The sequence below is a fragment of the Lampris incognitus genome, chromosome 5 (assembly GCF_029633865.1).
Source record: "Lampris incognitus isolate fLamInc1 chromosome 5, fLamInc1.hap2, whole genome shotgun sequence".
In the NCBI taxonomy this organism is placed as follows: Eukaryota; Metazoa; Chordata; class Actinopteri; order Lampriformes; family Lampridae; genus Lampris; species Lampris incognitus.
The window spans coordinates 53232229-53248759 of NC_079215.1; the positions used below are offsets into that span (position 1 = coordinate 53232229).

Genomic DNA, 16531 nt, shown 5'->3' on the forward strand with positions numbered 1-16531 from the left:
TGAATGCATAATACTTAAAATGTGTGTGTGTGTGTGTACATGCCGGCATGTGTGCCGGCATGCCTGTGTGTGTGAATACGAATGTGTGTGCTTGCATGCATAAGGCATAAGCATAAATGGAAATTTTCTGTCTCCCTTGATCTCCCTCACTCTCTCTCTCTCCCGCTCTCGCTGTGAGCAGGTAATGGTCCTCAGTGGTTTGAAAGGCCAAAAAAAAAAAAAAAAAACCCAACAAAAGAAACCATTCCCAGTTTTCCCAAATTCCCAGCTCTATGATTCCCCTCATTAGAGGTGGGAACGTCGAAGCCTTGTCCAAGTACTCCCTGGTCTACTCTTAATTAACCACTGCCTGTCCCGGTGCTCCTGAATGGGGAGAGGAGGAGGAGGAGGAGGGCAAAAAAAAAAAATGAAGAGAATAAAAGGAAGGACTGCCGGGCAGTGTCATACAGGTCATATGGGGTGTTTCGCCCTCTTCTGTCTCCTTTTTTCTCCTTGATTACTTCTCCTCTGCTCCTCCCGCCTGTCTATCCCGGTGTCCAAAGTGCTGAGTTAAACACTTTAAACCGGCTGATGCTGAAGATGTGTCCACCGTGAAATGAGCTACGGCCGGCTTAATGTCGTCACTTGGTGTGTTTCTCTGAGACTGGACAGTCGAACGGGTTAAATCTCAGACCACAAAATGTTGTATTTGTTCCCAAAGGTATAGGGTAGGATCTCCCTCTCATTTATTTATCTCCAGTTCTCTTGGTTCTCCTATCAACTCAACCCCCCCCCCCCCCAAAAAAAAAAAACTGGTGAATTAGCTATTTACCCTTCTAGTAAATTCAACCTGAAGATCATATGTGATGCTATCACGGTAACACCGGCACCAGACTGGACTGAGGAAATCCCTTTCACATCTTTCCATAGCTCCTCCCATCTTTCCTATCTGCACTTCTCTCCTTCCAGGGTCACAGGGGCTCAAAATAATTGTTGCTATTTCTGACTATGTAGACCGTACCTTGTAAAAAAACAAAAAAATCTCACCCATGATGACTACATAACTATACTACTGTACGTATTTTATTACATTTTTTTTGGATCTCCCCCTCCCTTTTTCTCCCCGATTGTACCTGTGCAATTACCCCACTCTTCCGAGCCACCCCGCTCGCTGTTCCACCCCCTCTGCTGATCCGGGGAGGGCTGCAGACTACCACATGTCTCCTCCGATACATGTGGAGTCGCCAGCTGTTCCTTTTCACCTGGCAGTGAGGAGTTTCGCCAGGGGGATGTGGCGTGTGGGAGGATCCCACTATTTCCCCCCAGTTCCCGCTCCCCCCCGAACAGACGACCAGAGGAGGCGCTAGTGCAGTGAACCAGGACACACCCCCACATCCGGTGTCCCACCCACAGACACGGCCAGTTGCGTCTGTAGGGACGCCCGACCAAGCTGGAGGTAACGCGGGGATTTGAACCGGCGATCCCCGTGTTGGTAGGCAACGGAATAGACCGCTATACTACCCAGACGCCCTCGTGCCGTACATATTTAAGCTTTCCAAAACCAATTCATAAAATTAGCAGTTTTCAGGCTTCACCATAGAGGGTTTTGACATCTCTGTTGGAACTGGTGTATCAATTCAAGCATTAAAGTGCTACATTGTCACAAGATGTAATCATTGTCAAAGCACTTAATTAGGATTTACGAACAGTTGGGCGTGTCTGTCTTACCTGGCACCAGCGGATAGGACTGTGGGCCCGTAACGTTCGCCCCTATCTCTGATCCTGTTCCAGCATTGGCCAAACTGCTCTTCATCTCATCCAGCCCACCAGCTAGGGAGGCCATGGCTGAATAATCTGATGTCTGGTTGAGAGGAAGGAAGTAGAAAGACAAATAAACCAAATCAGAACAGAGAACAAATCGTCACACCCTATGTCAGGTACCACTTGAATGTTGAGCAGCAGGTTGCTCCAATAAATGGGACAGAGGCTTCGCTTAATTCGGCTCGCCACACGCTGCCTCTCGTTCGTTTTAGAGGGCAACGACTGAGCTTTGAATAAACACCCCACACAAACTCGTTACACACACACACACACACACATGAACACACACTGCTATGATAGACAGAGGCAGTAAGAAAGAAGGCGAGAGAGCGAGGGAGAGAGAGAAACATACTTACAGCAGAGAGTTTATTGATCTGTTGACAAAGACAGGGATTTACTGTACATCCACTCCAGTAGTCTATACTCTGAGACCAGGGCTCTCTCTCTCTCTCTCTCTCTCTCTCTCTCTCTCTCTCTCTCTCTCTCTTTCTCTCGCCATCACGTACTCTGGGGTTAACACAAAGCTTCTTGTCTCCCAAGATACTAACAACAATAAAAACCATGATCATCTTGACAATCTCTCTTTCTCTCTCTCTCTCACACACACATTCTGTCATGGCCCCAGCCGTTCTTCCAGTTATTTCCCTTGTTTCCCTTTTCCCGTGTCCCCCGTTTTCCCCTGTTGGCACACTCCGGCTCCCCCCTGATTGCGGCTCATTCACCTCACCTTCCCAGCCTGGACACCTGCCTTCCATCAACTCAACAGTCAGTATATCTACCCCAGTTCCCCATCCACTCATCGCCAGAGCGTCGTTTCAACTGCAGTCATAGTTTGTCGATCTCGGCTGCGCTGCAATAGCATCTTCAGAGTCATTCCTCGTGCTGTTTGCATTACCTGTATTTACTGTGTTTCCAGGATCACTACCCTGCCTGCCTCTCCTGCTCGCCTACTAAACCCCCGAGCTTATCCTCAGCCAGCCACACTCACTCCCTCGTCTGCTTGTCCTGCTCATCTCAACTCCGCTAACCACCATCTAGCTTAGCTTATTCTGCCATCCGCCATCGTCTTTCTACCGTCTGTGTTGCCTGCCATCCTCATTCCCTTTTACTCCTATAATAAACCCCTTTTATATTACTTAATTCAATTGTCTGTGTTTGGGTCCGCTTCTTCTGATCGTAACAGAATGATCGGCCAACATGGATCCAGCAGACTCAGACGACCTCTGCCAAGCTTTGAGAGTGGGCAGGTGAAGACGGTTGCCGGAAAGATTCAGGTCGTGGCAGAGTGGCCCATACCCACATCCATGAAACGACTCCAGCGATTTTTGGGCTTCGCTAACTTTTACAGAAGATTCATCGGTGACTACAGCTGTGTGGCCGCGCCTCTTACCCAAGTCATCTCTTCAGCTACCCCGTTTTTCTGGACCCCTGAGGCAGATGCTGCCTTCATGGAGCTAAAGAGACACTTTCCATCAGTGCCTGTCCTTGTCTAACCAGACCCTTCACATCAGTTCATCGTGGTTGATGCGTCAGATACAGGGGTTGGAACTGTTCTTTCCCAGTGCTCAGCTTCTGGCCAGAAACTCCACCTCTGTGCATTCTTCTCCCACCGACTGTCCCCTGCTGAGCAGAACCATGATGTTGGGAACAGGGAATTGCTCACTCTGGAGGAATGGCAACACTGGCTGGAGGGAGCAGAACACCCATTTATCATTTGGATGGATCACAAGAACCCGGCCTACATCCAAACCGCCAAATGACTCAATTCCTGTCAAGCCAGTTAGGTGCTTTTCTTCGGACAATTTAGTTTCACTCTCACCAACCCGGTTCCAGAAAGATCAAGCCTGATGCCCTCTCCTGACAGTTTGTCCCCAACAACAATCCAGCCAAACCAGATACCATCCTTCCCTCGTTGTGCGTGGTGGCCACAGTGACTTGAGGAATTAAATTCCTCATTAAGGAAGCCCATAGACCTCAACCAGACCCAGGAAATGGCCCTGATAACTTTCTTTTTGTTCCTGATTCTGTCCGCTCATAGGATGCTAGCTAGCTTTCTTTTTGCTTTAAGTCAAGAAGAAGTGATGTTTGCAGAAGCAGTATTGTCTAATGTTCACCTCTTTCAGCCATCTTGGACAAACGAATTTGGATTTTTATTCCATGAAAGGACCAAGCTGTGTGCACTCTCTGCTGCGAAAATGTTGTGTCGAACTTCAAGCATAAAAAGTCCTTCTGAAACAAGGCACGAGAGAAACGTCAAAGATAAGGCTGATAAAGCTGAATCAGTCAAGAGGGCAGCGGCCCAGTACGGGAAGCAAAGAAGCGTGTTTACAACTCGATGTGCTGCCAAAAACCAAGCTACCTAGGGCGGCTATAAAGTCGCGCAGTGCATTGCTTAACGCAGGAAGCCATTCCCCGATGGAGAGTATATAAAGGAGGTTTTCCTCAGCAGTTCACAAGTCATATTGATGGGTAACCAAACAAAGACACGATCATCAACAGGATCACAGAAATGCCAGTCCCGTTTCTGCGAGAACTGTAGCAAGGCACATTACAGACATGGCTGAAAACATAAGGCACCAGCAAACTTGTACATTGAAAGATGTGTCGGTATTCAGCGTAGCTCTCGACAAAGAGTGTGGACATAAAGTTTTACGTCTAGCAGTGGTTACCAGATATTGCGACAAACAAGGGTCGCACTAAATCGGTAAGATTGAATTAATTTTTTTGTGCCCTAATAATTTTCATACATTTGCACAAATAATAAAGTGTGTGTGTGTAGAGCAAAGATTTTTTTGGCATGCAGAATCTAGATGGGGAGACGAGCAGCAGCAGTAAATAAATAAATGTACAAATGCTCATTATGAAAATGAACTGGCACTCGGGTCTGTAATTTTTTTTTTTACTTTATAAAGTGGCACAGGACATCCAAAAGGTTGCAGACCCCCGATATAGATAGATAAATCATCTATCTGAAACCCATTGGATTTGCGGCTCATCTATGCTTATACAAGACTAGGGAAGTATTTTTCCACGTCATGTGTACCTGTGGAACTGTCTGTGTGGAGGTACACTTGTTAATGTGATTGTGTGTGTTTGCATTACTTTGTTGTGTGGGTATGCGTGTACATGTACACTAATGACAATAATGAGGTAAGACTTCTGCACTGACCTCTGCATCTCTGTGTGTGTGTGTGGGGGGGGGGGGTGCGCCTGTTTGTGCTAACGGCCTGCACTGTCCGATGGCTGTTGGATGTATGCCGCTGAGGCTATGGGTACCAGTATCTGGTTGACTGGGAGGGATATGGCCCAGAGGAATGCAGCTGAATATCCCGCCATCTCATTTTGGACCCTTCCCTCATTCGGGACTTCCTTAGAGACCACCCTGACAAACCCTGGTGGTCTGCCTGGAGGCTCTCACTGAGGGGGTACTGTCATGGCCCTGGCTGTGCTTCCAGTTATTTCCCTTGTGTTTCCCTCTTCCTCTGTGTCTCCTTTTTATTTCCCCGTGTTTGTGGTGTGGGCGTGGCTTCCTTCCTTGGCACTTTCCGGCTCCCTCCCGATTGCGGCTTATTCACCTCCGCTGCACACCTGCCTTCCATCAACTCAACAGTATATGTCCTCCGGTTCTCCATCCACTCATCGCTTGTTCCTTCTGCTTCCAGGGTCACTACCCCGCCTGCCTCGCCTGATCGCTTAGTAAACCCCCGAACTTGTCCTCAAGCCAGTCACGCTCACTTCCTAGTTCGCCTGTCCTGCTTAACTCTGCTAACCACCATCCGGCTCATCTTAACTCGGCCATCCGCCATCACCTTTCCACATTCTGCCTTGCTGGCCATCCTTATTCCCCTTCCTGCAATAAACCCCTTTTCTATATGACTTAATTCCATCATCCGTGTCTGCATTTCCGTCCATCTCTACTGAACATAACACACACTTATAGGCAGAGGCAGTAAGAAGAAGTCCCAATTCCCCCTGCCCCTACCCCTAGTTGTGGAGGTCCTTCTACTGGGTAGTGGCCCTTCAGAATAGAGCTATAAGGCATGGGGTTTGAATTCTTTACCTAGGAAATGGGACACCTCTCATTAAGTCATTACAACATCGTAATGTCTGCTGCTCAGCATTTTATTAGTTGCCTGGTTTGCTGAGGAGTCCCTGGCTGGAATGTTACAACATGGTTATAACATTACAACACTATAATAGTACGATACATTTTATGTTAAAGCCTGTTACTTGCGGCCATTATCAACGATTATAGTGACAAATCTGACCAAATTTGAAGGACAGAATAAGACAGTGTAGTCCTGCCCATAGACATTTTTTTGCCCTGATATCAGATGAGCGGAGTGCAGAAAATTTGCTGCTGGTTCATTTTTCAAGCTTCATAGACTGGACAGAAATAACTGTACTGTCACTTAAAAATCGTCATTTACACAAAGTCCTATTAACATGGTGAACAGCAGTTTCTCTGAAATGTTTGTTATAATGATCCAATCCTATGTTCCTTTGCATCGACATTAGACGAAGATATTCCAGTGGATTTTAAAAATGTTGCATGATTATTTGCGAAGATATACACATTTATGAGCTTCTCTCCCTGCACCGGTAGCCATGTTCCATGTTACACTGCCTCAGTTCATCAAGGATTCGGGGGGCGTCTGGTTGGCGTGGCGATCTATTCCGTTGCCTTCCAACACGGGGATCGCCGGTTCGAATCCCCGTGTTACCTCCGGCTTGGTCAGGCGTCCCTACAGACACAATTGGCCGTGTCTGCAGGTGGGAAGCCGGATGTGGGTATGTGTCTTGGTTGCTGCAGTGGCGCCTCCTCTGGTCGGTTGAGGCGCCTGCTCAGGGGGAGGGGGGACTGGGGGATCGTAATCGTCACGTCCCGCTGGTGAAACTCCTCACTGTCAGGGGGAAAGAAGCGGCTGGTGACTCCACATGTATCGGAGGAGGCATGTGGTAGTCTGCAGCCGTCCCCGGATCGGCAGAGGAGGCGGAGCAGCGACCACGACGGCTCGGAAAATAGGGTAATTGATTGGCGAAGTACAGTTGGGGAGAAATTGGGGGATTTGTTTTCTACCTTTCCATTTGGAGTCTGCATCTGAAAATGTTACGTTTGGAGGGGCGTTCGGAGGACTAGATGACCACTACCCTTAGATCCCCAAAAGGAAAGGGACACCCTACCTTACATGGCCACGTGGAAAACGTTAGGGTAGGGCCAAGCGGTAGGGCCCAGGAGAGGAAGAGAGAAACATACTTACAGCAGAGTTTATTGATCTGTTGACAAAGACAGGGATTTACTCTACAACCACTGCAAGAGTCTATATCCACAGGATCAGGGCGCTCTCTCTCTCTCTCTCTCTCTCTTGCTCTCTCTCTCTCTCTCTCTCACCATCACATAGTCTGGGGTTAACACAAAGCTTTTTGTCTCCCAAGATACCAACAACAACAAAAGCCAAAATCATCTCGACAATCTCTTTGACAGACACACACACACGCGGGCTTTTTTAGAAAGTAAAACTTGTATATATACAAGAGGCTGAATAAATAAATGGTTGTGCCACATATTTATGATACTGTGAACATGAAACCTCAACTCATTCGTTTGTTTGTCCTTCATTCGCTCCATCCCCTGCAGCACCAGCATGTGGAGGACGGGCAGGCAGACACCCCGGACAGCTTGTCTGTCCATTACATGCCCACCACTTAAGCACCATTCATATCTTAAGGTAATTTAGAGTCGCCATCTCACCTGACACGTAGCCCCCCCCCCCCCGTTTTTTTTCTCCCCAGTTGTACTTGGCCAATTACCCCACTCTTCCGAGCCGTCCCGGTCGCTGCTCCACCCCGTGCCGAGCCGGGGAGGGCTGCAGACTACCACATGCCTCCTCCCATACATGAGGAGTCACCAGCCGCTTCTTTTCACCAGGGGGACGTAGCACGCGGGAGGATCACGCTATTCCCCCCAGTTCCCCCTCCCCCCCCCCGAACAGGTGCCCTGACCGACCAGAGGAGGTGCTAGTGCAGCAACCAGGACACATACCCACATCTGGCTCCCCACCCGCAGACATGGCCAGTTGTGTCTGTAGGGATGCCCGACCAAGCCGGAGGTAACATGGGGATTCGAACCGGCGATCCCTGTGTTGGTACGTGACGGAATAGCCCGCTACGCTACCTGTACGCCTATCCCAGTGCGACTCCTAAATTAAAGGAGAGGGGTCACAGACATTTTGTTTCAAAAAGTTAAATCATCATTACCAATCCGTCTTAAATCAAGTTCAGCTGTGAAGATCATCATTTTACCACAAACTGGTCTGTTCTGAACATGACGGGGTCCTCCGAAAAAGCCATTTCCTGCCGAGTAATTATTATTCCGCTGTGCGGCTCAGCTTTGCTTCCTGTTATGGCCATCTGAAATGAAGCCATACACTTTTTTTAATGTCAGATCTAAATGATCTCAAAAATCATACAACAAAATCCTAATAAGCTAGTATTAAAAAAATAATTGGGAGGAAAAAAAAAACCCCCCAAAAAGGACCCGTTTCATCTACATCGCACAGAAATCACGTTCATCCGCCGTTTCACAGCCCCAACGATCGAGCCAAGTAAACCTTTCAAAACTATAATCATGGATCATTACCGCCGACATTATTCTTCAGTGTCCAGAGGCCTTCTCCCTCCGGGGGCGACGGCTCTCCGGCTGAAAATTGGGTGATTGGGTCGGTCCATATCTTCCTTCATATCCACCTTGGCGGGGGTAATACCTCACAATGCCAACGTGCTTGGCAAGCCCTTTCTCACAGACTACATAGATTGATGGGTAGCGCTTCTCACCCGTGGTTGACCTCAAGCCTCTTGCACATACACATGAAGCCACGGCCACGGCCCCATCCATCATCATCTCCTGACCAGATCATGTGTGTCCGTCTATGTGTGTGTGGTGTAGACTGATGAGGGTCTGCGGTGACAGTGATCACCAGTTCTCCCTCTTTCTCTCTATATAGATATATATCTGTATCGCTATATGATTATATCTACAGAGATAGAGAAGTTATCTATCTGAAACCCAGTGGAGTTTCAGCTCATCTGTGCTTATGATGTGGGGAAACACTCCCCCTCGTCTTGTCTGTGCACCTGTGGAACTGTGTCTGTGTGGAGGTACACTTGTTCATGTGTGGTTGTGTGTGTATTTGCATGACTTTTTTTTTTTTTGCACGTGTGTACGTGTACACTAATGACAGCAATCGCAATTCCCTTTCGATGATGAGGCGAGACTTCTGCACTGACCTCTGCATCTGTATGTGTGTGTGTGTGTGTGTGTGTGTCTGCCTGTTTGTGCTCACTGACCTCTTAAACACCCCTGTGCTCGTCAACACACAACACAACCACTGGACTGTGACCTGCCAAATAAGAGCTTACCCTGTACACTAAACACCGCTCTCTCTCTTTCTCTCTCTCTCTCTCTTCTCCCCCCCCCTCTTTTTCTGTCTCTCTCTCTATCTGTCTCTCTCTCGCTCTCTCACACACACACAAAGACACATGGGTAAGATCTCTTTGAATTTTCTACTTTCTACTTAACACTTCTCGGGCTCTTTTCTCTCCGCTCCCTCTTTCTAGCGCTCGCTTATGTTAACACACCTCTTCTTCGACAGCAATTTGTACTTCCTCTGTCCGTCTGTCTATCTGTCTGTCTGTCTCCCGCTGTCTCGCTCTAATGTGCTGGTGTCTAATGTGTCCATGTGTCCATGTAGATGGGGGGGGGCCAGGCAGTAGTAGAGAAGCAGGGGTCTGCCGTGGTAATTGGCCATGATGAAGTTTGGCCGGCGGGGTGACAGGCCTGCTAAGGAAGATGGATCATTCTCATTCACCCCCATAAATGTTGTCAATTCCACCTCTCATAGAGCGCCATCAGCCCTGATCACAGAGGAGGGACGCAGCTGCCGGACCCGGTGGGCGGGGGCGGGGGGTGTGTGTGTGGATTGGTACGGAGTATGGAGGGCCAGTAGGGGCAGAATACAAGAGAAGGAGGAGTCAGGAGGGGGGGGTAGGGTAAGTATTAGAAGGGAGGCAGGTAGGGGAGGAGGAGGAGGAGGGGGACAGAGAGGCTAGACCAGGGACAAGGGGGCAGAACTACAGAGCAGATAGATAAAGCAGAGAGGGAGGAAGAGGAGAGAGAGAGAGAGAGCCTCTGCAAGATTGGAGGTGAGTTGGGGGGGGGGGGGGGGGGAACGATGGCGAGCAGATTAAAGTCTGACACAGAGGTGTATGACAGGCACATCGCAATGCAGCGTTGGGGGTGGGGGGGGATGCATGTGAGTCACGTTTCTGTGATCATACTAACCGCTAGTTTACCGCTTTACAACTTCACTACCCGCCTCGCCGCTGGAACATTCCTGTCTCTCAACAGCGCTCCCTTCTGCTTGCTTTTTCCACCACCTCCCTCCTTCCCACACAGCAGGTCGGTGTACCGACTCCGATATGAGAAGGTAATGGTTTGGGCCAGATCTCACATCAATAACAGATGAGCCCTAATCGGCCCTCTGACGCACACACACACACACACACACACACACACACACACACACACACACACACAGCTCAGCCCGGTCCTGCTGGCTCACACTATTTGCATAATAGTATTTGCCCTCTTTTCCATTCCCCATATAGCTCGCCATTTTCTCTGTTTCTCTCTCTCCCTCTCTCTGTCTCTGTTTCTCTCTCTCTCTCTCTCTCTCTCACACACACACACACACACATACACACACACACACACACACACACGCACAACACTGACTTCAGTAGTCCTGATGCAAAAAGGGCTTGACTATAAACAAATACAATCCCCTCAAAGGAGCGCAGATTGAGACGGGGATTGTGGGGAAGGAATTCATCTGTACACAAACGGAGCGTGGCAGTTGTGGGGAGGATATTCATTTGCATACAAGCCGGCGTAGAACTGTAGTCGAGTCCTAGAAATCACACACGGGCGTCCGGGTGGCGTAGCGGCCTATTCCGTTGCCTACCGACACGGGGATCGCCGGTTCGAATCCCCGTTGTTACCTCCGGCTTGGTCGGGCATCCCCTACAGACGCAATTGGCCGTGTCTGCGGGTGGGAAGCCGGATGTGGGGGTGTGTCCTGGTCACTGCACTAGCGCCTCCCCTGGTCGGTTGGGGTGCCTGTTCGGGGGAGGGGGAATGGCGTGATCTTCCCACGTGCTACACCCCCCCCCGGTGAAACTCCTCACTGTCAGGTGAAAAGTGGCGGCTGGCGACTCCACACGTATCCGTGGAGGCATGTGGTAGTCTGCAGCCCTCCCCGGGTCGGCAGAGGGGGTGGAGCAGCGGGACGGCCGCCATGACTGAAACGTTGGGTTAACTTACCTAGCTAGTTAATTTGAAATGTGAAATTACATTGCGTGATACAGCTGTGTAATCAAAATATTGTTGTCCCTCGCACATAAGTGCGACTGCCTCTGGTAGACGACGGCGGAGTCGGGCGGAGGTCATATCGCCCAGGTGACGAACAAGAGCGGAAGTGACGGGCGCAGTCGTGTCATCATCAGGTGGCGAGGGGGAAGCGCTCCGCTGAGCGCTGCGTGCGGTCAGGCCGCCTCTTGCTGCCGGTTTATCCACCTCCCATTTTCAGACGGCTTCACCTCTGACCCCTCTGCTCCTTTCTCAGGGTTTCAGCATAGGGAGATAGAGGAGGAGAGGGGAAGACAAGAGGGCCCCTCCCACCTCTGCTGGCCCCCCTCACAAAGCGGTTTTACCCCCCCCCCCCCACACACACACACAGATTATCATCCCTCCCTCTCTGTAACGTGGCCGGGTTGGTACCTGGGTGGGCGTTCGGACCCTGGGGGGACCGAAACAGAACGGGGCGGGGGGCGGGGGGGGGGCAATCAGCCCATCTGATTTATCACCTGGGTAATAGGAAGTGATTGAAGGGAAATTCATACGAACTCTCTCTGACAGGCACACATGCAAACACACACACACACACACACACACACACACACACACACACACAAACGAATGCTGCGGCTTGCTGAACTACAGGGAGGGCAGACACACGAGATAAAGAGCGAGAGAGGGAATAAGAGGATGACATATTAAGGGGGGGGGGGGTCTTGCGATGAAAAGGATCAACGAGTGACTTGCTGGCAAAAAAAAAAAAAAAAACAAGGTTTACGGCGCGTGAATGCGTTGTTGAAATTGAAGCTCGCGTTGCGTTTAACGATTTCCTGTCCTCCTTTTGTCTTGATCCACACTCCCTCCTCGAGACTCGCTCTCGCGCACACAAAGACACGCTCCGCAAGGGCAACGCCGTGGATGGCGGAGCCAAGGCTACCGGGCGTCTCCCGGACACGTCAGTCAAAACACAACATGACCCTCCTTGACCGCAGACTCGCCCCCCACCCAGCCCGGCACACACACCTCAGCCCACATACCAAGGAGGCTAAGCTGAGGCTGTCAGTGTTGAGGGTATGACTGTCAATCATTTAGAAATGCAGGCTGGGAAAGAAGGGAGGGGAGCGGATGGACGTGATGAGAGCGAGCCGGCCGGCGGTACAGCGGAGAGATAGGAGTGTGAATCCTCATGTGTGTGTGTCTGTGTCTGTGTTTGCTCCCTTTTTTCTAACTCCCAATTGGATTTCTAAAGCCCGTTTGACCTCATCGTGCCCTGGAGGTTAATGCCCCTATACTCGACCCCGACCCCCGTGGCTTGACCGGGCTCAGAGAGGACACTGACCTATGAATCTTGGGTATTATAGTCTTGAGTCGTAGTCTATAGAGTTCCTTTAACCAATCCCGGTCGACCTCTCACCCTGCCCCACTCCACTCCCCATGTTGGTCAGGGGAAGCTGAATGGGCTAAGAAAGCCAAACTTGGCCCTGCAGGTCTTAGGTTGTGGTCTGCTCTTGGTGCACATCCACTCGACTAGTGTGTGTGTGTGTGTGTGTGTGTCCTCTTGCCCTTAACATTGACTGAGTAAATAACACTGAAGCAACAATGTCTGCTCAGGTTATGGAAACCTCTTGGCAAACGAGTTTCTTCACATGGTGACACAGACTGAGTCAGAAGGATGAAGACTGGGGGCACGTTACGCTGCAGGAAGTGTAGCGAGAATACACAAACGCTGACCTGTGGTCGTTGTGTTGCTCGCCATATTCCTCACACCCGTCCGTTCCTCTCACATTAACATGGGGCTCTCGCCGAGGAGAGGCCCCGGGGTCGATTTACATACAACAAGGACTTGCATACACAAACGTGCGCACATATGAACACGCAGTTTGTTGCCATCTTTATTAGCTCTCGCCCACATTCACAGGCACGCCGCACACACCTATAGTCTTGCTCTCTCTATTTCACTCATGAACACACACACACACACACATACATACACACACACACACACCTATAGTCTTGCTCTCTCTATTTCACTCATGAACACACACACACACACACACACACACACACACACACACACACACGTATGGTCTTGCTCTCTATTTCACTCATGAACACAATGACACAAGCATATTTCACACACACACACACACACACTAATACAATGACTTCATAACTCTCTGGTGCAGACATCGACAAATGCGCACACACACACACACATTCCCAAGTTGCATCAGCATGCAGTTGCATTGTTTTCCCAGAGCAGCAGGAAGTGAGGTCATAATGAGCGCCGGGTCAATATGCTCATTAACCCCTGCAGTGTGTCTAGATTATAGGAACGTCAATAGGCTAGGCCTGGCTGGCTCTCTATTACAGCTATCAAGAATATCTATCAGACTACACAAACCGCACATGCTCGGCAGTCTCGTGCACCGGACAGATAATGAGCGAAACACGACTGGACGACCTTTCCAGGTCGCTCTGTTCACAAAGCCATGCATAATACACACCGCAGTCAAATGTTCATTCCACAGTACATGTTTACCAAAAAAAAAAAAAACCCTAAACACAGTTAAATACTCTTAGCATTCTCGAGATGGCAATTCATTATGATATGCTTAAAGCTGCAAAAATATTGTTTTTTAATTTTGTTAAATTGGCATGGCAGGGCAAGGCATAGCAAGGCAGGAAAAGGCTTAGTTAGATATAAAGACTGCTCAACTTGCAACGACACTCGAAAAGTTTAATTAGGGCGCAACATCTGCACATAATATGGCTATCTGGCAAGCCAATATGGTGGACAGTTCGCTGTGTATCTATGCTTACATGTCAACAAACCTAAAGATGCCCCCCCTCCCCCACCACACACATCTACTTCACAACATATAGTGGCGCCAATATGGAAGTACAGCTGAAGGTAAAGCATCAAAACCTCCATTTAAAAAAAAAAAACCCCAAACTTCCCATCTGTACGGTCTCATCCCAAAATATGACGTAGTACAGTTTATTCCCTTCTGAGAACTAGATGCTCAGTGGTTAAAAGGAAATGCAGAAATGCTATCAGGAGTTACTTCTAACAAAATGGCTGATTTTCAGGGGCGCAGCGAGGGTGGGGGTGCAGAGGGTGCAATGCACACAGGCGCCGCATCAGCGGGGGCGGCAAAAAAAAAAAGTATATATATTTAAAAAATATTACATGTAACTATATATTGTAATCCAAAATTCTCATCTACGTAATAACATTTCTAAATATTAAACTTTTAAAAAAACAAATAGGCCCATAACCAGATACTGTTTACTGTACACTGTACGTTTGGCGCTCCCGCTGATGCGGCGCCTGTGTACATTGCGCCCCCTGTTGTGCCCCTGATTTAGATAATATTCTTAGCTGAATTATTTTTTTATGCCGGCAGCATTTCAATCAGCACAGATGTCACTTCCTTTCTCTAATTCTGGAATGACACTTTCCCCTCCAATATACGTGTTTTGTATTTTGCTCCAGTTCAGACTCGCTGACCCTACTGTCTGGTTGATCAATAGACCTGTGATAGCGTAGCCTTAGCCCGGAGCCTGCAAGGTGCCACGCCCTTACCTTGCCAGAGTCAGGGCTCACATAGAGGTCAGAGCTGGATTGGATTGGACAGGAGGGCTGTCTGTCAAACAGGCGATCCAATACCTCGATCTGCTGTGACGAGAACAGCTCCCCTCTCATCTGCTTCCTCAGGAAGTCCCGCCCACTGTGGCTGTGCCCATTGGCCAGCGGCGACTCCTGTAGCCCTGTTGTTGGTGGGAGAGGAGGGGGGAGGGGGGAAAGGGAGATTTTAGAAGGATGAGTGGTAAGCGAAACAAAAAGAGAAAAGTAGTAAAGGTAGAAAAGAGGGCGCTTGACTAGATACTATTGGATAAAAAAAAAAATGATGAAGGATGGGATGAAGGAGGGGTTGAGATGGCAGCTCACTCGGGTAAATAAACAGAAGACAATAATGTGAAAAATACGGAATTCCAGTGAGGTGTTTTGGCTGTGAGTCTGACGCCCATAGTTTATGGTGAACCTGTGAAAATGCTATATAAATTCAATCCATTACCAAACATGCTCTCTCTCTCTCTCTCTCTCTCTCTCTCTCTCTCTCTCTCTCTCTCTCTCTCCCTCTCTCTCTCTCACTCTTTCTCAAAAATACACTATCAACCGTCACATATACACTCTTCCCTCTTGTCATTTCACACACACACACACACACACACACACACGCGCGCACAAATACACACAAATATAAATTCCTGGAGTATCAGTATTAGACTGTGAGCTCTCGTATCCTGCGGTTATTGCAAGGCTGAAGGACTGAACGAGACAATTATAAGAACTCTGAAGAGTCGCGGCCCACAAATGATTAGAAAAGAGAGAACGAGAGAAAAAAGATAGCAAGAAAACGGGGATGAAGGTGAAAATCCCTGCTATAGAGCCAATTCATTGCTCCCAAACCGCTCCCGAGAACCTATTTTAGTGCTGGGGGTCACTGTGTGTGTGTGTGTGTGTGTGTGTGTGTGTGTGTGTGTGTGTGTGTGTGTGTGTGTGTGTGTGTGTCCAGCAGCAGGGGGAGCGATATGACAGACAAGTGACGAGGGGGAAGGGGCAAACATATATATATATATATATATATATATATATATATATATCCCCCCAATTTGGACTGAAAATACAGATCCATTTGTGCGACTGTGTCCCCCCAAAAAAGAATTAGACAGTCAGAAAAGAAAGAGAAAATGAAAATGAGACAGAGAAAAAGAAAGAGGGTTATAAACGATGTGAGTAGTAAGATAATTAACCAAAAAGGAGCGTTCGCTTTAGTTTTCATCCAAATAATGCTCAAATTTTTTGATCCAAAAAAAAAAATCCCCGTTCCACCACAGTTATGCAAACAAACAGCCCGCCTGTGCGCAGGAAGTGACAAAATTACGTCATCGGAAAAAAAGCGGGGCAATAATGGTTGCTTAGCAACAACCGCTAACACAACAGCTAACGAGCGCTAACTCTCGGGGAGGAGGAACGGAATGTTTTAGGGCTCGGCTGCCGTCGGAGGAGTTATCAGTATCAGTTTATGTCAGCTGGTCCTGTTTCACACTGTCCAAAGATGAAGACGAGGAAATAGATTAATATAATATCCGGTATTATAACAGGTATAACCCCCCATGCTATAGCCTCCATTTCACCTATATTCAACCAGGTGAAATGTTGTAGAGATTAAAAATCTCGTTTGCCAGAGACACCTGGCCAGGAGGGCAGCATTAAAGACAGCAGCGTCAAAGTTGCAGACGGCCAGG

General features: G+C 48.7%; 1 protein-coding gene across 1 annotated transcript in view; it reads right to left on the minus strand.

Annotated features, from left to right (window-relative positions):
* Window positions 1-16531, minus strand: part of pax5 (paired box 5) — a 50381-nt gene that overhangs the window by 7956 nt on the left and 25894 nt on the right. The window contains exons 6-7 of the mRNA XM_056279869.1: window positions 14889-14989; window positions 1708-1840 (exon numbers count right to left, since the gene is read on the minus strand). Of these exons, the coding sequence (XP_056135844.1) occupies window positions 1708-1840; window positions 14889-14989 (234 nt within the window). The remainder of the gene's footprint in view (window positions 1-1707; window positions 1841-14888; window positions 14990-16531) is intronic.